Source organism: Astatotilapia calliptera, chromosome 12 (genome assembly GCF_900246225.1).
Source record: "Astatotilapia calliptera chromosome 12, fAstCal1.2, whole genome shotgun sequence".
Classification (NCBI taxonomy): domain Eukaryota; kingdom Metazoa; phylum Chordata; class Actinopteri; order Cichliformes; family Cichlidae; genus Astatotilapia; species Astatotilapia calliptera.
In genome coordinates, this window is record NC_039313.1 from 1679056 (window position 1) to 1701077 (window position 22022).

Consider the following 22022-nt stretch of genomic DNA (forward strand, 5'->3'; position numbering starts at 1 on the left):
CAGATTTGCCATCATGTTTATTATTACAGGTAGCAGACTGACGTGGTTATGGACACTCCGTCAGCTTTTATACTCTGAGAATCAAAGAAATGACGAATGCACTTTTGAACCTGGTTGATTCTGCTGTGTTAAACACTCAAAGAGCTTTTCTGCCTTTTGTTTTTAATGACTCAGTGATGTTTCTATGACTGTTTTATTCTGTGACTCTGGGAGGCACCACTGGTACAGAGTAGCTCAAAGTCATTCAGAAAGACGTGTTTGTTGTGCGTTGGTCTGGTTATTCACATCGGCTTTTCAACAGCTGTGAATGTCCACTTTATTTAGATCATAAAACACTCTTAATTATGTGTTGCAAACTGTGGCCACCAAGATATCACCCATTGGTTTATTATTATTATTATTATGAGGCCTCACCATTTTTTTATAGACACATGAACACTAAACAAGTAAAACGATAATGAAATACAAAAACTTTCCTTACCAAAACTGAAGAAAAAGCTGATCTGTACCAGACCAGATAAAATCCAACAGATAATCCATTAAAATATCTCCAGTTCTGTGATCCTTGTAGTTCAGTTGGTAGAGTGCCACCAGCTACAGTTGTTAGCATGCTGCTAACTGTTATATCTGTATTCCAATAACCAGAAAACGAAAACTATGTGTTATGGGGGTGTTAATCCAAAGGCTTTCCAATGCTGTAAAACTGGCATTTTAAAATGGGACACTTCATGGTCTGACTTCCTTTTAGCGGCAGCAGAAGTGGACCCTAGAGGAACTGCAGTGATGGTTTGAACTTATAAAGCTTCAGTGTTTTTTCTGCTTGTTTGTTACCCCTTTAAAGAAAATGGAAATTGGAAAAGAAAAATGCAAACCCACACAGATTAGAAGTGTGTGTCCACAATTTATAAACTAAGGTGGATTCACAGTGCCTAGTTTTGGTCATCTAAAATTATTCAGACCCCATTCAGATTGACACCCCCATTGACCCCAATCTTTCTCCCTTTTTTGCCGTATTTTTCAAATAACCTATATTTGACTACAGTGTAATAAAACTGGAAATTCTGTTTTTGGCGTGACACACCACTATTTTAGTGGCCCCCATTTGGCCAGCCTTATGAAAAAGGTCTGGAGGTGCCCCTGATGACCATGCAGGTAATGGTTTTGGAGTTATAACGGGGAAGGCTGATATGTTTTGGTCGATGTGTCAGGGTTTTTTTCCTAGCAGTAAACAAGAAAGATAAACGTAAAGGTAAATTACAGGATCACGTAGTCTAGAGCCGTCTGTGTGAAGTAGTTTGGCTGTTTAGTTGGGTTTGAAAAACAGCACCTGCCTACATTTGTTTCAAATTCTGCACATTTGGTTAGAAAATCAACGTTACCTGATTTTTCCCCACACTTCTGACACTACTGTGGCAATATAACTCTGATATGCAAAGATTTTGCACACGTCCCATGTCCTGAGATCAGGAAATGACAATAATACAGTTGTACTTTTTTTGTTTAGCGGCTTCATTTGGTCTGTGATTATATCAAAGTTATATAAAAGTGTCTCTTTTCATTTGTTTGTACCCGTTTTTCTTCCGGGGGGTGTTCCACTGGAAGCGATCGTACTGCGTGGGTGGGTGTGTTGTTCAGTCCTCCGCGCCACGGTGGCGCTGTTTGCACGGTGAGAAACTGAAATGACGAAGAAAAAAATCTCCGGAAACTGCTTTTTGTGAGCACGCGGTGCGTCCGGCCTTTCCGACGGAGCAGCGAAAAGGAACATGGTGGGGGACTCTCACTCTTCGACTAACTGCCAATTTTTGGTCTTTAAGAGCCGCAGAAACCCGTCTGTTTCGTGCTATATGCGTTCATAAACTTCTTGGGTACTTGTTAGTGCGTATGTTGACAGGCAGGCTGCTACCAGAAGAGAATAAAATGATTTATTACGGAGCGCTCGTACCGACCAGCGCCGCTCAGCTGAGTTGCTAACCTGAAGCTAGTGGAAAAAATAGCGACAAGTATCTACTGCTGCTGGGTAGTTGAACCGAAGCATTTGGTACAAATAACGTGTCCTTGTTAATACTGGTAGCAAGTAGCTTGAATATTTCCCCTAAGTAATGCGAATGTGTAACGTACGGATGATAATGTTAGATAGTGTTGCGTTGTGCGTGTTAGCCGAACCGATGGCGTGTTAATGCCCATGCTCTCCTTACAACGTGTTTGCTTGTTTTCTGTCATTCAGGCCAAAATCAAGGCAAGAGATCTGCGGGGCAAGAAGAAGGAGGAGCTGCTGAAGCAGCTCGACGACCTAAAAAATGAGTTGTCCCAGCTGCGAGTGGCCAAGGTTACTGGTGGAGCTGCTTCCAAACTCTCCAAGATGTGAGTACTGAACATAAATCCTACTGAACCAAACCAACCCAGATGATCTTTAACCGGTCAGATAGATACTTGTAGTCAGGGATGCATGGGATGTCATTCACTTAGCATCTGATAGCACTTGAGTAAATACTTTCCCAACCACAGTTGTAATGAGAAATGTTTAGTTTTGCTGTTGTTTCGCTGGGTTAATCTAGCTAATAGGTTTGGATTCCATGGCTCACTGCTGTCACTTGAAGAAGTACAGAATAAGTATTGACCATAAAGTCAGCAAGTTCAGAGTTGGCACACTATGAAAGAGTTGTCCTGGGGATACATTTCTTTGCTATAGGGAACCCCATCTAAAGAGAAACTTGCATGTAGTTTAACAGAAGTTTACATGGATGTTGAGTCATTTGAGTAACATGTGACTGCTCAGACTTCTAGCTCTGGCTGATTTGTTGGCCGTGTCCCTTTTAATGTGTTTAGGAAGCAATATTCTATTAAAATGTGTAATTGAAATACCTGAGAGCGAATATGAACAATGACTTAAAAGCTAAGAAGAGCAAATGAAGAAACAATATAACCAAAAATGATTGTTTAAAGACCCACGGATTTGTCTTTAAGTCTTCATTTTTGCCTTAACATTGACTTTGGTCCAGTATTTTAAAAGCGTGTTTGTATATTGATGTGTGGTTCACTCTGTTTTTGTTGCCTGACCTGAAATACATACACAACAAGGCATTTGTTAGAATCATTGCAGTGTTTTTAAGTACATTAAAACAGCTAATGTGCTCTTGTCTTGGACACTTTCCTAAGTGGTTGCACGGCTGACTTTGCTGTTTATTCTTCACAGCCGTGTTGTTCGCAAGTCCATCGCCAGAGTCCTGACTGTAATCAACCAGACACAGAAGGAGAATCTGAGGAAGTTCTACAAGGTGAGCCCCTCCAGCTGTTCCCATGTTAAAACACACACATCTGCCTGCTTCAAACTCCTTCGGTTCTTGCTGATGCATCGCAGCTGATTACCAAAATTACTTGTGACTGTATTTGATATTAAGAAGTAAGAATTCTAAATAAGGCACGGCTGTGATTAGCCTGCTCTTCGTACCAGTAAGAATTACAAGTTAATTAAATGTTTTTGTTACTTCAATTTGATAAAATAAAGTTTGTTTCCACCAACATCAATTAAATTCATAACAGCCAATCGGTTGTTTGACTAAAACAAGTAATCACTGTTATTAACAACAAGATTACCAAGATTACATAAGCACAGGGTATAAAAGCTGTGATGCTTTGACATGAGCCAGAATAACATTTAGAAACTTCTCCTGTGTCACTCTTTGTTCAGTTACATGTTGTAAGGTTTTAGTCAGTGTAATCACAGTGTGATGCTCTGATGCATTAATGCATCCGGATGCAGCCATGCTGAGTTCTTGTGTTTGCAGTGAACCCTCACGCAAAACATTTTGCTCTCTAAAACATGACACATCCGTGCTTGCAGATGGATTTTTATTGTGATTTATGCTTTTTAGCTTGACTGAAACATAACCGTTTTTGCAGGGCAAGAAGTACAAGCCCCTGGATCTGAGACCCAAGAAGACCAGAGCTCTGCGCCGCCGGCTCAACAAGCACGAAGAGAGCCTGCGCACCAAGAAACAGCAGAAGAAAGACCTCCTCTACTCGGTCCGCAAATATGCCGTCAAAGCTTAGAGGCATTTTCTAGTAACAAAATAAAATCTTTGGAACGTACTGTTTGTGTTGTTTCTCCATAAACACTTAAATACATACATGAACCAGACCATGTTTCTATGTCATAGTAACGTTGCTCTTTAGTGTCTCTGTTACAGTCAGAGGGATCGTATTTTGTCTGGAGCCTCTTAAAAAAAATAAAAGTAGGCTCTGCTCCTCATTTGAACACAGTCTCGGCTGTGGAGCTATAATCACTTTTTTCTGATCTATCCTAACTATACAGGATTTCTAAGGACTTGCATCGTGGGCTTGTTTAAATGGGGGAAAAATCTCACTTATGAACCCAATGGGGTTTTTTTGGGTGGGTGCCTTCAAAAAGGAGATGCCTGAAGTTAATTTCAGCAGCAATTCAAAGGGACATTCTGTGTTTATCAATCTAATGACCTGTGTATAGCCAAAAACACCACTAGAGGGCAGCACAGTCAGGGCAGTAACATCCCAAATACTGAATGACTCGTGCTGTGAATTTGTGAAGTCTATTTCAAAGGCACTGTGGCAACTACGAACAACTTAGTCGTAGCATCTGCTTAATATCAGATCTGTCATGTCTACCAACAGCAGCTCAGTGATGGTGCTGGGTTAACTGGCACAACGCTGGAAGTCTCACTGCAGCCAATAACATGTTTTTCACAACAGGAGCTGGTACACGGTGTTTGGGGACATACATTTATACCATTAGTCAGCAAACAGTGCCTCACGATATATGAACTTAAACTATTTAAAGTTATACAACCATTTAACTTTGTGTTTTTTAGGGCAACATGATGATTTCTGCCACAAACAAACACGCACATTTATTTATTTATTTTTTTGGCCTGTCCCGTTTGGCTCTTTTGCATCAGAATTGTTGTCTAAAGGCAAAGAAAGATGCCCAACGGATTTACTTTACCAACCTGACCATCCCAGCCTTGCCGTAATGGTCCATTTGATTCACCTTTTATTGTTTATTTTATTTTCACTTACTGAATACGGGACAGACTTGACTGGGGGAAAGAAGGGGAGAAAGAAAGAGGGAAAGAGAAACAGCTGAGAAGAGGGACGGGGGAGAAGGGCAAAAAACAAAAACCAACAGAACGGGCAGAGGAAAAAAAATGCATATATCGATCACCTGGGTCACCTGCTGAGAAAGAAAAAAGAAAGCAAGCAGAAGAGAACAAGAGTAATAGAATAAACAACATCCCAATGATATATGGGAATATGACAGTAAATACTAAATGTTAAACATTATTGTGCAGCACATAAGATCAACAGAACACAGTGTGCTTTGAGGTAGGAGCCAAAAAGGGTGTAGTTTGTGGGTGTGATCACCCGTGTGTACACCTGTGAGCATGGACGCGCTTGTTTTTAAAAGGTTCCTTCATGTAATGATCTGCTAGAGGGTGTGGGGGGGGGCCACAGCCCCATCCTCCAGGGCATGAAGCAGGTATGGAGGAGATCAAAACTCCAGACATCCAGAGGCCCCCAGAACACAAGAGACCAAGGAAGACCAACAGAGGGGCAGCCGCGCCACTGTCCCAGAAAGAGCTGAGGAGAGTCCCAGATGAGGGCTCACCCAGCAGCCGCGGAGCAGAAGCCAGGGGGGGTTGCAGTGACGCACCCGTGAGCTCCGCCGGCAGCCAGCTGTGCCTGAGTGACCGAGCCCCAGGCCGAGAGGCCGGGGGCACCCCACCTCCGAAGTGGCCCGAGCGAGCCCCAGGCTATGAACTTAAACTATTTAAAGTTATACAACCATTTAACTTTGTGTTTTTTAGGGCAACATGATGATTTCTGCCACAAACAAACACGCACATTTAAATAGATCTGAAAAGACAATCAATTCATATCAGACTGAAGTGGTTTAGAATTAATACAAAAGGCAAAAATTGATGACATGCAGCTCCCGCACCGCCTGCTTCATGTACTTTGGGTTCTGTCTTTCATGCTGATGCGACTTTACACGTACAGCTTATCTAAACAACTATCTAACCCTTGATGGCAGTGATGTTCCCTGTTGCAAGCAGCCTCTTTCAGGAGGATAACACACCCTGCTGTACTGAAAACATTATTCGGGAAGGGTTTGAGGAACATGAAGACGAGCTCTCCATATTATCTAGATTCCATCGATCTCAGCATCTGTTGGATGTGTTTGATTGACAGATCCAAACTCTATAGAAGCTCTACCTTGTTCACAGGCTCAGTTAAATCTTATGTATATAGAACCAAATCACAGCCACAGTTGCCTCAAGGCGTTTCATACTGTAAAGAGCCTACAATATTAATAATTAGCACCTGTAATAGTACTAATTGGTGCTAATCTCCTGAAGCCAGAGCACCTTCACAGGTCCTGTAAAGTATGCGCTGTATCAGTGCTGGTCTACTGTGTACATCAAGTTAGGAAAATGGTTTTAATGTGTGATGATGGAGTTCTTCCATGAGGACGCCGGGCTTGTCTGTGTGTATTTCTGTGTATGCAGGGGCATTAATCTGAGCTTAGAGAGTCTTAGGAATGTGAGGAATGGTAATCACCTTTACTCTAATTACTTTTCTACCCTCACCATACTGTCAGCTACACTTGAGGTACCTCACAGCACATAACTCGCCCCTGTCCATTGCTGCGGCTCACACCGCCAGTATGATCCCTAACGCTGTCTTCCTCACACTATCTGTTTGTTTGGGCCTGTTTTGCCCGACTGCCTCCTCTCATGGGAGATCTGCTAAGAAGGCAGGCTGCTTCAGAGTCAACAGCTGCAAATGCATCATGGAGAATGGCAGCGGAGTTATAAACCTGAAGGCTATGGAAGATGCAGACGGCTTCCTGGGTCGTTTGAAGCCCGTGGCAGCAGGCAGTGTGGTCCCGGTGGACACAGAGGTCCTCCTGTCCTTCAGCCCCTGCCAGCATTTCTCCCTGCCGGATGACTTCACAGGAAGTGACTGCACCGATGTCGCAGCATGCCTCATTGTCAGGTAGAACAGACGCATTACTCTAACGAGCATGTAGATTTATGTCACACCAACTGTAGAGACTATTCGCCTCAGCACGTCTCTCTCTGTGAATTTGAGCTGTGAACAGTTCCCACCTGACTGTTTTAACCTCTGGTAAACATTTCGATAAACTCCAGTGGTTTCCACCATTGATTAAGGCTTCCTTTGTACTCTGTGTTGGCATCCAATCCCAGGAAATGTTGAACTGTAGACACTTTGTTTCCTTCACCCTGCAGTCATTTTTGAAGGAAACGTCTTGATTTATGTAAAGGAAACACAAACACAAGGCCGTGGCTCACAGCTTATTGAGTTTTCAGAAAACATTAAACGTTAAACATCTTTCTTCCGTAGTTGTAGACCTGCTTTGTGAATGTGAGCATAGGTTTTCTCTGGAGCACTCACGGATGCCTTACACGTCTCGCACGGGATATTTTAACTGTAAGACAGCAAGTTTCCCACATTCTAGTTGTTAATGCACCACTTGACCTTTTCCAACATCAGTATTGATGTCTTTAAAGGAACGCATGCTCAAACAAAATTAGCACTGGCTGACATAAACTGGAAAAAACTGCTGTGAGGTTTCTGTTCTGGATTGCTTTAAAAATTCTCTGCAGGTTTCTCAGGTAATTTTATCCTGATTGTCCTATTTTGTAAACATGTTTGACTCTGTTGTGCTGTGTTGTGTTTTCATCCTTCCAGAGATGGTTACGCATTGAGCTGACTGGTCTAACATCAGGCTTGTCTCGTGTCTTCATGAATGTGCATGTTCAGCTATAGTAAATGTGTTTTAATAGCTGAAAGAACCTTGAAAAACTCTCCAAACGCTGCTCATCACACTCTCCTGTTCCTCACTGAGGACTGTTGTCGTAGTTCATCTGTTGTAAATGTATGTGTTCTAAATATTGGGGGAGTGTGTCCCCAGCGCTCCCGCCTGAAATCTACACCATGTCGTGACTCAAGAGGCTGTGCAGCTGCTGACTGAGATCACAGCGCTGTGTGTGTTCTTGGTGTTTGGGAGTAAAAAAGGCCCGTGGCTGAAGAACCAGCCCAGTTAAAGGAATTTACTGAGAGACGTTATAGTCTTATAGAAGTCATCTCTTTCCTTCAGTCTTACTCGGGGATGAATGTACAATATTGTGCAAAATTCTCAACCCACCCCTCGTGTCTTTATATTTTACCCCCTTTAAACCCACAGCTCTAATGGGATGTGTTTTTCTTGCCATTGAAAATATGCAGTTGTAGACTAATTGTTGCCTCTTTGGGTTTGATGTGTCAGGCGTTCTTTGGTCATTTTCTTTTTTTACTGAATTCACAAAAGTCTCCATCTGATAATTTAAACAACCTGTTTCCTCTAAATCCTCTTAAAGTGATGTTTGGTCATTTGTGATGAAGGTCAGTGGGTTTTTCCCCATAAATGTTGTCAGGTTAGACTTGAAGTCTTTCAGTCGATTGCTGTGAGTGTGTGTGTGTGTGTGTGTGTGTGTGTGTGTGTGTGTGTGTGTGTGTGTGTGTGTGTGTGTGTGTCGACACTGTAGCATTATTTCAGTACAGGTAAACTGAAAAGTTGTGAAGTGCAGTAGTTCAAAGTACTAACAATGAGAGGTGAAAGTAGTTCTTTACCTTACTCACTAACATGTGATATGACAAGCAGTTAAAGTTAGTACCTAAAACTGGTTAGATCTTTGCAAACACTAATAAAGAATGAAAGCCACTGTGAAATCTCCATCCATCTTCTTCCTCCTATGCAGAGCAGGGTCGCAGAGAAGCCCAGACCTCCCTCTCCCCACACACCTCCCCACCACGGCGTTCCCGGCCAGTCGAGAAATATCATCTCTGCAGCGCTACCACTACATTGGACACTGATGTGTCACTCCATACACATCAGTTGTCCAACTGAGTGGACATGTAGTAAACTCTTTGAAAAGTACATGTTTAAAAAAATGAAGTTTTAAAATCATAATTCATACACGACACGTTTAAACTCCTCCAACTGAAAAAAAAACACCAGCAAAGAGGTGTGAGGATGCTTAGAATTTGAAACTGTGATCCTGAAAACATTCACCGCTACAGGGTTTATTTTGTATTTTATTAAATATGCTTTTAAAACAGAGAATTTGAGATTATTTTATCACTAGAAGAAAAGAAGTTTTTCTGCTTTACAAATGTGGCAGTTGGCTCAATCCCTCTGCTGTTCGTCTTCTTCTCCTGTCTCAGCTCACAACAAGCTCCCAATGACAGTCGTGCATTACCACTGTAATCCAAATCAGTCCACGTCTGTCAACCAAGAGCAGAGCCTGAGCAGCAGGTCTGGGTGGAGAGCCTCTGTGCTTGTCCTGTGCCGTGGGAGACCTGGGTGTAGGCACCATCTTCCTCATCATCCTCTCCTTCAGTGCAGCTGCATACTTCCTCCTTGGTAATGGTTTGAGTCCAATAAGTAATCCAAACCTAACAACTTATAAAATGTTGTTCCATTTTATCATCATGTTCACTCCTCAGCAGGAGCATGAAAGTGTTGCTTGGATTCCAAACAACATCATTTAGTGATGATGTTTATTGTAGATCAGATGTCACAAAGTCCACGACTGTTCAAGATGAAAGTGATACAAAGCAAATAGTGAGACTGTATACAAGTAACAGAGTCCAAACATCAGGTCGTGCTCATTTAATTTTCATTTAATGTGCAAAGTTTTGTTTAAAAAAAGTTTATAGTTTCTTCCCATCTTCTGTCGGCGAGAGGGGAACGTAGATGCTCATATAAACAAGTTTCCAGTAATGGCATCAGTTGATGTAGAAGTAATCCCTGTGAGCCCAAAGCTCAGGCTCTCGTCTGCTCTAAATCCTTGTTTCTGCTTGTGTGTCAGTGAGCGTCGCTCCCAGCTGTTCTTCTTCCTGCTGACAGGCTCCTGTGCACTGAGACCCTTTCGCAGCAGCAGTGGTGCCCAGATCTCTCCAGAGCACAGCGTGTGGTGCATGATCTGCTACCTGTTTGCCGACAGGAGGCCAGCAAGAAGACGCGACACAGATGCGACAGATTGCACGCAGGACGCCGAACACTGCAGCTCGCCTCGGCCTGGCTCTATTCTACAGTGTGCTTAAAGCACAATGAGAAGAATCACACACCTCTTACAGAACAAGTCAGACCCTACAGCTGATTTGTTGAATGCTTAATAAAAGACACTTTAACACTAACAACCAGCAGTGACGATAGCAATAACATACTGTCACCTTAAAAGGAGAACTTTAACTTGAGCCAAGAAGTTTTTCTTTGTACAATTAACAAATCAAAGGAAAAAGAAATGTAACTCCAGCTCATTCATTTTCCACTGCTGCTGGAATAATTGGGACTTTAAACTGAGAATATTCAGTCAATCAAGAGCTTTGATGTGAAAATGCATGTTTGGGTTGCCTTTTTTATTGAGCCACGAGATGGCAGTAATTTACAGGATGGATGCAAACAGTCATGAGAGAAACTTGGCAGACGCTGTTTTAGCTGTAATGAAAGAAAGGACTGACGGTACGTGAGTAATGAATGATCGAACACTGCTCATCCTGCTTGTCCTGACAGAAGGCTGCTGCTTTAGAGAGGAGAGTGACTGAAAAACAGGCTTTTTCATTGTTTTCTGACACATCACTGAGTCCCTATTGACTCTCATGTTAAAAGACTAAAGTACAGCAATAACCTGTAACTTGGCCACTTGGGTTTATAAAGCCTTAAAGTTAGAACAGTGACTACAATAACCACCAGGTGCACCAACAGCAGCAGCTGTAGCTGATAGCGGACTGCCTGTCAGCAGACAACCATGGACTGTGTACTTTGGATCATTTGTTTCCAGAAGGACCGCTGACGCAGAAAAATCACACATAGTTATTATAAATACAAGTAAAACAAATGAGTTATTTGTTTTATATACTAAGAAACAAACGTCTTTAACGAGACAAAATAATACACAAATTCTTCTTTCTATTCATTGATGGCTTCTCAGTTATTACAACACAAAACACATAATCAGGTAAACTGAATAATCATGAATCCTAAATCAGTCCAACATCCGTGTGGATGGAAGAAAAGCTGAATGTGGAGCATAACAAAATAAAATGTACAAAGTCATTGACAAACCTATGTAGCTGTAGTTACAGGTGAACACACCTGAGTAACACGGCCTTCAAACGGACTGTTTGCAGTCTGGAAGTGCTTGATCAGCTCGTCACAGGACTTCAGTGAACTCTGTGGTTTCTATCGCTCTAATAAACTCTTTGGTTGTTTGTTAGCCGTGTCCTGTTCTCTTCATCCTCACGCTCTCCGTTTTCCACATTCTACGTTTTTCTAGTTTGTCGCTACAGCTGTCATTTGTCCAGGTTTTATTTTGAAACAACACTCCTGCTCCACTAACAGTATATGTTGGCATGTCAGTTGTCCACAGAGATCTCATTAGTTTGACATTTTCCCTGCAGTGCATAAACACCGTCGTCCCTCAGAGGTCACCCAGCTCTCTGAGCAGAGCGTTGATATATATCTGAGGAGAAACTACACCACCTCATTAGGTGTGTTTGTGTGCGCTGGTCATGTGGTGATTCTTTTGGGGTTAAACTGACTCAGAAGGTTGTGATCAGCTGGTGATGTGCTGTGGACTGCTGAGTCCTGGATTAGGCTCGTCTTCACTGGTGTGTGACACGTGTGAGATGGTTAGTTTGACCTCACGTTCTTCACCGCTGGTCTCCTCTGATAAATTCCTGCAAGGAAACACAATGAATATGTCCCAGTTTGAACCAGTATGATAAGTGTGCGTGGTACATAGTGTATAGTATATGTTTTTGTGCGTATGCAGGAGTACCTTAGCTGTTCCTACGAGATGTTTTCGACTATTTTTAAAAGCTAACTAATGTTTTGTTTTCTAGTTTGTCACTGATCTTCACCACATCGGGAATAAAACGTCTCTAGCTAGGATGTAATGGTACAATAATTCCATCGTTCCTTTCAGAAGTTTTTGTTTTTTACTGATGATCCTTTGAGAAATGTAATAAAAACACTCACAGCAGCAGGGGGCAGCATGTTACCAGCGACTGGGTTGAGATATTCTGTCCTCAAGAACAAGAATATAAATAAGAAGAAACTGAAATAAATAAGAAGATGTTCTTAATGGTTAAATTCTGCGTACACCCTCTTGTGATACAGTTTCATGTTATATAAGCACAGCTCTGTCGTGGTCCAATATCAGCTCCTATCTCCTGAACACACTGATGGGAATAATATGCAGTCATTCTGCTTACACCCGGCTGTGTGGGATTACTGCTCTTGGCTCTGAGAAACAAGACAATGTTGTACATGCTTGATGAACACCCAGTTCCAGTGAATCCCAGGGTCTCCCCCTGTCACTGCACTGGTATTTTACAGAGTTTCTTTTTATAAAACATCCTGTAACTTTATCCTTTTTCCTTCTTTGTTGCATGGAATAATGCCATGGATATAACAAATCCCATTTAGGCCCAGCGGACATGACTTTCCATGCACTGCAGTTGCTCTAATTGCTTGGGAAAATAGTTTTTGTCTCCCCACCCTCGTGCTGACATCACTTCTGAGACCTGTTTGGGAAAGGAGGGTGAAAACTACAAATGTTTATCCCAAACAAAGCTGAAAGTGATGCAGATTCATCGTTTCCTATGACTTAGAACAGCCTCTGTGCTCATACCTCATCTCCCGTCCGTCTGTGTCCTGCTTCTCATCTTCACACAGTGATGACGGCAGATATAGATGGAGCTCTGAAACCTTTGTGGAAGCAGGATGTGTGTGTCGAGCCGGCCTCTCGCTGTCGCAGGGGGTTCTCGAGGTCTCTGTGCAGAGTATGTGTTTCAAAGAGTTTATCACTCTAAGACACGCAGCTTTGAACTTAGACACATCTACACTGCAGATGTCATTTACCGCTTGATCTGGGTGATAGATTGGGCATGACTACATCTGAACAACTGTGTCTGCTTATCACTAGAGGATATCCAAAAGGCAATTACCCAAACTGCAGCAAAAACATCCATTAATCCAAATACAGCAAAGCCAATAGAAAAATAGAGAAAGAATGCAAAACAGAGACTTTCATGTCAGTTGACAATGAAATGAGATTATTTGCTAAAGTCACCACAAACATCTGTTTCTCTCCAAAGCCAGAAGAAGAATTCATATACGCATGTTGTCTGGATATGATTATAGAGATTTACAGGCAGATGGAAGCTGTTGTGTTTGTGTGCATGTGTGTTGATCAAAAGCTCTTTTAAGTGGTTAGCAGTGTGAAAAAACAGCAGCTTTAGCCATCATTGCTAAACGTACACATGAATACCACCAGATAGTTCTCAATAATAAAGACGATATTGTGTTTGTTTGATCAAATCCCCAAATCACATCTGGTTTATTTTCATCAATCAAACTGTAGAATTTCTCAAAGCTGAACATCAAAGACGTTTCTTAAATACCTATACATGAATCTGAATGACATCTACGTCTTACTTCAAAGAGCATTTACTGGGGTCAGGGTTGAGTTTGCTTAAAAATCATAGTTTTAAAACCATGAGGTTACATTTCAAAGGATTCATTTTGACATTTTCGTTTAAGAACTTTTATAATTGATTGATCCAAATGGTAACATTGTTATGAACAGAGGGACGTTAACTGAAGCCTAAGCCTGTGGGATGGATGAATTTGAAGAGGCTGTGATTCTGTCTTGATTGGTATCAATAAGACAGAATCAGTCTGCTGTTAATGTGGGACTGAATGGGCTCAAGCTGTGAATGAGATGTTTCTAATAATGTTTTTAATGATATGGAAAAAAACTGTAAACATATCTTATTTTTATTTCTGCAAACACAGAACTACTTAAATTCAGTTCAGCATAAGTTGAAACAGAACTTTTTAGCATCAATAGCGAGGCAGTTGATGCAGGACAGCGCTCGCCTTCTGACTGTGGTGGTCACTGCACTGAAATACTGAATATGAACACTTGAATGTATCACACATTTTTCCTGGTTGCAATCCTATTTGTACTTTAGTGTGACTGAACTATAGGACTGCGCTTTGTAATATGTCACATGACCAAATGATACAAACTCCCCTAGAACTTAATGGGATTTTAATGTGTTTTGTTTGAAACAACAGTGAAATCATAGAAAGAAGAAATAACTGTAATATAAGTCATTTTAAATAGTGTGATGTTAAGCTGTGCATGCATGTCTGCATTTAAAAGGAAAGTACACACAAATAAGACTGCAAGTCATTTCAAGCAGTGTGTAACTTCCAAGCAATTCAGTGGAAAAACAACATTTTCCCATCTTTATATTCACTGTGCTTTTAGTGCCAATGACTATGTTATACTTGTGGCTTAACCTTGGCTTTCTCTATTTGGATTATGCATTGTATTGGTTTGCATCACAGATGTTTAATTAGTCAGTTGTCCTTTTGTACTAAAAACATAAGAACTGATTCCACTTTTCATATTAGAAAAATAAATAAACAGCAGCAAATACTGCAGGACATAGGCCCATGTTATCTTATAATGATGGAGCCAAGGCAAAATGAAAGAAATAATAACTTTTCAAAAATATTTATATTCAAACCAAAGTGTAAGTGAGAATAAATAGAGTTGTGTGGAGCATTTTTCATCGTTTTGGCCTGTTAAACAAACATATTTGTGGATCTAGTGTAGAGTAATCACTAGAACTAAACAAATGTAACATGTAATGAAGGCTGTGTGCCTGCTGTGGAGTGAAAACTGAAAACACATTGTGAACGTCATTAGCACTGGACGTGCTTTTGGATTCACTCACCTGTTCTTTCATCGACTGGATCTTTGCTTTGGCCCACAGTGGGAGCTCCACTTTGTGAGGTCGTCTCAGGTCTGCTCCCAGTTTTGGACCTTGATGCTGGTTTTGCTCTGCTTTCCAGCCTCAGCCTGATGCTGCTGAGCAGTTTCTCATCTCCTCCCCCTCTGCTCTGTGGGATCACCCTTCCACTGCTGGGCCTCTGCAGGAGGGGGCAGCAGTACCCCTGCACTGTCACAGAAAATTGGAAAATTAATCTTCATCATATTATATACAATATTTAGCAAAACAAATGGGAATAACTCCATACATCACAAAACAAGACAGGTTTTATTCTCCTGACATTTACACTTGTCTTTTCCTTTGGGTTATGGTTAGTTATCAATGTGCCACTGCCAAAGAACCTTTATAGGTATGTTAAGGAAAAGGGAGACCCTGGAGATGGCGGCATCATATTCCACATTGAGATAAATATCTTGTGAGTGCCTTCTTAAGTGGAAGCTCAAACTTTTATAAAGTAAACTAACGTGAAAAGAAAGAAAACTTTACTGTTAATCACAACTGAAGGTGTGCTGTGGTATCAGGCAGCAACAATGTTGCCAGTTCAGTCGTGGATCACATTTGTTCCTTGAAGTCAAATAAAACACTGTGATAAAACATTACAACATGTGACGTATGGAAAACCATTTCACAGGAATATTTATCTTTCCACTGGAACTGGTCTGTGAAACACTGACTGCAATCACAGCATGTTGTCAAGACTGGACCAAGGTCCTGCACCATGAGTAAAATAAAATAAAAACAAAAAAACAATATAAATAATTTACAAAGAAAAGGGAATAAAAAGAAAAATTGAGTAAAAATATAGTAACTAATATAATATATAAATGATAGTCAATAATAACAAAATAATAGAAGTGAAAGATAAGCACTGCAGAAAACGACACGTTACGTTAAAGCTAGTCTGAAGCTGAACAACCTCATGAAAAGAAGTATGTTTTCAGTTGGGAACTGAAGACTGATAGTGAGGTAGAGGAGCTAATCTGAAGAGGGAGAAGCTTCCAGAGTTTTGGGGCTGTGACTGAGAATGTACAAGCCAAGCAGGAATTTATAATTACTGGAAGGTACTGAGAAATAAAGTTAGCAGCATGGGACGCAGAACTGCTAGATACCAGGGAGTGAGGCCATGTGAGCACTCACAATATTTTAAAACTGATACTACACACCTTGGAGGCCCAAACGCTCAGAGTCTCTGGACGAAAGCCACGTGCCAGTAGACGTCCTCAGTCTTGGTGGAAGGAGGTGGAGTCCTGTACCCGCTTGAAAGGATTTGGACTGAACGTTCCTTCTTTGCTCACTGTGGTCATTCATGCTTTCACCTCTATCACAGTGCTGCTGTCATTCATCTGTCAGCAAACATGCAAAGACAGACAGGACACAGGCAGTGAGCATCAAATGTACTTTCACTAGGTTTGTTTTTGAACCCTATTACACTAAGCACTTTTATGGGCCTTGCAATTCTCATGAAATTAAGGAGTTACATGAAAAAAATACTTCTAAGAATCTGAACTTAGTAGGAGCTGAAACATATGTATATATCTCTATATAATATATAGAGATATATATATAAAAAATCTGCATTCTCAGAGTAAAACCATGGTTTACATGTTACAACATAATGTGTCAACCACATGGCCTGAATATTTCTTACTCTGCATACAGGAAGTCTGTAGGCGGTGCACAGGGCCTGGGACATCTGTACCACATTAATTACATTTTTTTAATTATTCATCTAAAGTCTCAGCGATGCAAAAAGTCATAAATAATAAAAACCCCCATTTTATTTTGGTTTCCTGTGCACGCTAAACAACTCGTTTTTGTGTTTGGTGGTGAGTACTAGTATAAAATCGAGACTGCAACATTACTGCTGCATCTGCACATTATTTTCAAATAAACTTAATCTTTTGGTAACAAAGCATTTGTGTAAAATTCCCACAAAACTGTACAAATTTCCAAAATCAGCCAAGATGACATGTTGATATATGAAATTCAACAGTCTGTGAACCAAAATATGAAATGTATTATAACACATGACTGACAACACAACAGCAAATTCAGCAGTTTTTATGCTCACTAAAGGATCTAAATGGAAAATACGAATAGATACTGATTTATTTTCTAATGGCTGATTATCAGTTTAGTTACTCTTATGCTTCTTTTAAAGAATGCAAAGCCTTTTACTCCTTCACTAATTCACAGTGTTGCTTTTTGTCATGATATCCATTTGCTTGCATATGGATATATGCGCCTGGTATGTTTTCTTAGACTGAAGAAAGAATTAAAATTAAAACCTTTAGCTAGCGTGGTAGTTAATCAGAGGTCTGTTCTCCTAGAGTCAACCTACATCCATTCAAACCTCCTGACTGAGAGGAGCGAAAACAAAAATACACTCAGGAGTGTGCATCACCTCAGGGTCAACCCACAACCTCTGGGATAAAAATAATTCTAAACAGGGAGGGCTGGATGGATGTATCTGTCTTTGTTTGGCTGTTTGTTGGATGCCGCCTCCACCACGATGCCGCCCTGGGCAACTGCCCATGTCGCCCGTATCAGAAACAGCTACTGGCTCTGGCCATTGTGGTTCTCTGTGTTATTGCACGGTCTTTACCTTCCAATATAAACCACCTTTAGGCAACAGTTGTGATTTGGCACTGCATAAATCACAATGAATTGAACTGAATTAAACTGAGTCTTTAAATCACATTTGGACTGTTCTTGTAATTTAAAATCCAATGTGCTCTTTAGTTCATTTTGTGCATGTTTGTTTGTTTCAGATCAGCTTGCCACACTTAATGCCTGATGTCAAAGCAATGGACAAGACAAGTGAAAAACCGTGCAGGGATGGTGGAGTGGGTGAAAACAAGTGTTAGGGATGATTTGTGGCAGCAAAAGCAGCAGAAGTGAAAGAAAAAGGAATGAAAGTAAGCTTTACAAGGCTGCAGTGACAGGAGAGAGCTGGAGGCTGCAGATTTAAAGATGTCAAGGTCAAGTTAGAGAGGTAAGGTTGAGATGGTTTGGACATGTGCAGAAGAGGGATGGAGGATAAAGTAGACAATACTCCATATACATGTTGAATATGGAGCAGCTAGGCAGGAGGAAAAGAGGAAGACCTCAGCAAAGGTTCATAAATGAAGGAGGACATTCAGAGAGTTGGTGTGACAGAGGAGGATGCCAGGCTTAGATGGAAGAAGCCGAGACGAAGACATAAACCTTCAGTACTTTCTGTCCTCTTTGTCATGTTGTTCAGTGTGTAACCCTTCTGTTCCTGTATCTAACTCAGTATGGTCCTAAGAGAAATAAAATATTACTAATCACAACCACATGTAACAGTTGGGTGCCCCTCCCTCACCCTAGGTCATGCAGACGGCCTCTTCCTGTTCTCCCTCCCCACTTTTCCCAGGTGCTTGCTAATAGCAGATGATCTCTTTAATAATGTGGGGTCTTTATCTCGCAAAATAAAGAATCTTGAAAAGACTGCTGCTGTGAACTGACACTATCTAGATAACGCTGTGTTTTGTGGCCAGCAGCAGACTGATTAGAGAATAACCATTTGTATAGTATAAGAAGACCTGACAGACATTTGTTTCTAACCTGGGACAATCCTGGCCAGCTGTTCACGCAGGTTTTACAAGCCTGCTTCAACAGCCTCATGGATTTTAAAATAAAACAGACGGCATGCACCTCTGGAACGGATTTGGCCCTTTGGTTTCAGTCACTTGGACTTGCGGGGTTATCTACAGCGTTTTAACAAGAAGCATGTGTGTGTGGTTAGAGTTACAGTTCATTAGACTGTCTTTCAGCAACTTTCTAACTATGATAAAAGTTCTGCTCTTACCTGCTCTAGTTCAAGTCTTTCAGCACGTCTCCCTGAGGAACCACATAGTGCAGTGTTGAATGAAATCCCATTTTGTAATGTTCCTCTGAGTATGGATCCACACCCAAACGCTGATTTTAGGAGCAGGCGTGTTACTGTAGTCCTACTCCACTGTTGCTAAGGAGCCGAGCGCTGCTCTCTGGGTCTGTTTGTGGTTGGTAGGGGTGCTGGAGAGGTGGGGTGACGTGTTTTTCTTCTGTCATAGTTACAAGCCTTGGTTTGTATGTTACAATGGCATTATAGTCGATATGACTGCTTTCTGGTTACCATGTTGAAGGTCTTAAGCTGAACAATGGGCTGAAAACAGCTGATGGAGTTTATATGATCACGCGCAGCATGTTCATGATTTGACCCTGTGGTGTTTTTCCTCCTTTCCACTGGGTTAATTGGTGGGAACAGTGCTGCTGGAACATTGAGAGGCCTGTTCGTCCTGCGCCAACAGAGCTGTGGCTCAAGCTGTTAAAGCGTGAAAATAAAATCCAAACCAAGTGTTGTAAACTATCCCAAAGTACAAGGGTTTATGGGTAACATAGACATAACAAAAATCTGAAATGATGCTCATTATTATCTGATGTGAACACCTTGAATCAGGACTGTCTGAAATCGCTGCAGGATACCAACATTATTCCACGTTAGAGCTTGTAACGACACATTTACAAATTAAATGAACCTTTTGTGCTTCTCCTTATTTTCTGGAGTAAACTCTTACATACATACTGTTGTGAATATTCATATTGTGGCGTGTTGGGGGAGCAGCTAGCTCTCTCCCATCATGCCTTGGGACACGTGCTGCTGTTTAGATGTTCTTGGTTTATTGTTTATGATTACGTTACTTTTAATTATTTTTAATTATTAACTATTACTGTGCATAATTATTAGGCAACTTAACAAAAAACAAATATATACCCATTTCAATGATTTATTTTTACCAGTGACACCAATATAACATCTCCACATTCACAAATATACATTTCTGACATTCAAAAACAAAACAAAAACAAATCAGCGACCAATATAGCCACCTTTCTTTGCAAGGACACTCAAAAGCCTGCCATCCATGGATCCTGTCAGTGTTTTGATCTGTTCACCATCAACATTGCGTGCAGCAGCAACCACAGCCTCCCAGACACTGTTCAGAGAGGTGTACTGTTTTCCCTCCTTGTAAATCTCACATTTGATGATGGACCACAGGTTCTCAATGGGGTTCAGATCAGGTGAACAAGGAGGCCATGTCATTAGTTTTTCTTCTTTTATACCCTTTCTTGCAGCCACGCTGTGGAGTACTTGGACGCGTGTGATGGAGCATTGTCCTGCATGAAAATCATGTTTTTCTTGAAGGATGCAGACTTCTTCCTGTACCACTGCTTGAAAGGTGTCTTCCAGAAACTGGCAGTAGGACTGGGAGTTGAGCTTGACTCCATCCTCAACCCGAAAAGGCCCCACAAGCTCATCTTTGATGATACCAGCCCAAACCAGTACTCCACCTCCACCTTGCTGGCGTCTGAGTGGGACTGGAGCTCTCTGCCCTTTACCAATCCAGCCACGGGCCCATCCATCTGGCCCATCAAGACTCACTCTCATTTCATCAGTCCATAAAACCTTAGAAAAATCAGTCTTGAGATATTTCTTGGCCCAGTCTTGACGTTTCAGCTTGTGTGTCTTGTTCAGTGGTGGTCGTCTTTCAGCCTTTCTTACCTTGGCCATGTCTCTGAGTATTGCACACCTCGTGCTTTTGGGCACTCCAGTGATGTTGCAGCTCTGAAATATGGCCAAACTGGTGGCAAGTGGCATCTTGGCAGCTGCACGCTTGACTTTTCTCAGTTCATGGGCAGTTATTTGGCGCCTTGGTTTTTCCACACGCTTCTTGCGACCCTGTTGACTATTTTGAATGAAACGCTTGATTGTTCGATGATCACGCTTCAGAAGCTTTGCAATTTTGAGACTGCTGCATCCCTCTGCAAGATATCTCACTATTTTTGACTTTTCTGAGCCTGTCAAGTCCTTCTTTTGACCCATTTTGCCAAAGGAAAGGACGTTGCCTAATAATTATGCACACCTGATATAGGGTGTTGATGTCATTAGACCACACCCCTTCTCATTACAGAGATGCACATCACCTAATATGCTTAATTGGTAGTAGGCTTTCGAGCCTATACAGCTTGGAGTAAGACAACATGCATGAAGAGGATGATGTGGACAAAATACTAATTTGCCTAATAATTCTGCACTCCCTGTAAAGTAAACGTAGGCAGAGAGACACATACAGTATATCCTCCAGTATGTGGTTATGGTTGTTTTGGGAGTGTCTACTTTTCTCTGTAGTTTAGAACTTATATTTTAGTTTTACTTGAAGTATTTTTTTGTCTGTGAGCTGTTTTTACTGCAGCAAAAAGGTAAAACAGCAGTTGGAGATTAATGGACGACCAAAATTACTGTGATCATGCGAAATAAAGATGAAATCTTATTGCCTTTGGTTGCTGGAAGATGGGGAGAGGACCAGGTGGGCAGCTACTCACAGGCAGGTAACATCTTCAGAGCAACTTTGGTCAATCAAGATGGCAATAAAATGACGGTTGGCTATCACTCATATTAGCATGGGACTGAGCTGACAGTTACAGTAATACAGCAATTAACTTTGATAAACTGGCAAAAACCTCAAATGTGCCACTGTCACATACACAGAAATCCACAGTAACTATTTACATTAAGCATCCAGCAAGACCCTCATAGATTTGAAATTCAGAAATCCTCCACAAATAGTGACGTACTTTCTCTGCAAGATAGTGATTTATGTGCAAAACATCACCAAAATGTGAGCAGCTGCTGAGCATTTGAGCCATTATTTGAGAAATTTTGCTAATCTGTCTGAGAGACTAGCACATGTTTTGCTAGTCACCAAGCGGTTGCTTCCTTTTACTCTAATATGAGTGAAGCACTCAGACACAATATTAAAACCACTGAGAGCGAATGATACAGATCAACTTGTTGAAATGCTCTGCTTGGAAACATTGTTTCCTAGCAATCATGTGGACACATATCACACACCTAGAAAGAACAAACAAACCTTCCTCTATGGAAACAGCACTCCCTGAAATCCCCCCCTGCAGGATAATGCACCACAAAACCTACTCAGAGTTGGCTTGTACAAAAGAGACTATGGCATCCAAATGCATGCAGAGGTCTTGTGTTAATCCTGTAGTGACTCACAGTTCTTTTGATAGCATGAGGTGGACCTACA

At 41.3% G+C, this 22022-nt stretch overlaps 2 protein-coding genes across 2 annotated transcripts; one reads left to right on the forward strand and one right to left on the reverse strand.

The window, feature by feature from the left end:
- Positions 1-1685: 1685 nt before the first annotated feature.
- On the forward strand, positions 1686-4089 carry LOC113034251 (60S ribosomal protein L35). The gene is made up of 4 exons (XM_026188660.1): positions 1686-1766; positions 2225-2361; positions 3194-3275; positions 3901-4089. Exons 1-4 carry the CDS (start codon positions 1764-1766, stop codon positions 4048-4050), a joined length of 372 nt encoding a protein of 123 aa, XP_026044445.1. The 5' UTR covers positions 1686-1763; the 3' UTR covers positions 4051-4089.
- A 6924-nt stretch (positions 4090-11013) lies between these two features.
- LOC113034047 (uncharacterized) lies at positions 11014-18868 on the reverse strand. The gene is made up of 5 exons (XM_026188332.1): positions 18746-18868; positions 16077-16256; positions 14857-15081; positions 12738-12879; positions 11014-11781 (listed from the first exon to the last, which is right to left on the reverse strand). Exons 2-5 carry the CDS (start codon positions 16219-16221, stop codon positions 11658-11660), a joined length of 636 nt encoding a protein of 211 aa, XP_026044117.1. The 5' UTR covers positions 16222-16256; positions 18746-18868; the 3' UTR covers positions 11014-11657.
- Positions 18869-22022: the final 3154 nt, after the last annotated feature.

What these genes read in the sequence shown, in the direction of transcription:
- LOC113034251 (XM_026188660.1), top strand. An exon ending in GCTTCCAAACTCTCCAAGAT is followed by an intron (nt 2,362 to 3,193) that starts GTGAGTACTGAA and finishes TATTCTTCACAG; the next exon opens with CCGTGTTGTTCGCAAGTCCA. An exon ending in ATCTGAGGAAGTTCTACAAG is followed by an intron (nt 3,276 to 3,900) that starts GTGAGCCCCTCC and finishes CCGTTTTTGCAG; the next exon opens with GGCAAGAAGTACAAGCCCCT.
- LOC113034047 (XM_026188332.1), bottom strand. Translation starts at nt 16,221, where the DNA reads ATGAATGACCACAGTGAGCAAAGAAGGAACGTTCAGTCCAAATCCTTT. An exon ending in TGAGCGTTTGGGCCTCCAAG is followed by an intron (nt 15,082 to 16,076) that starts GTGTGTAGTATC and finishes TTTCTGTGACAG; the next exon opens with TGCAGGGGTACTGCTGCCCC. An exon ending in ACAGACGGACGGGAGATGAG is followed by an intron (nt 11,782 to 12,737) that starts GTATGAGCACAG and finishes GTTTCCTTGCAG; the next exon opens with GAATTTATCAGAGGAGACCA.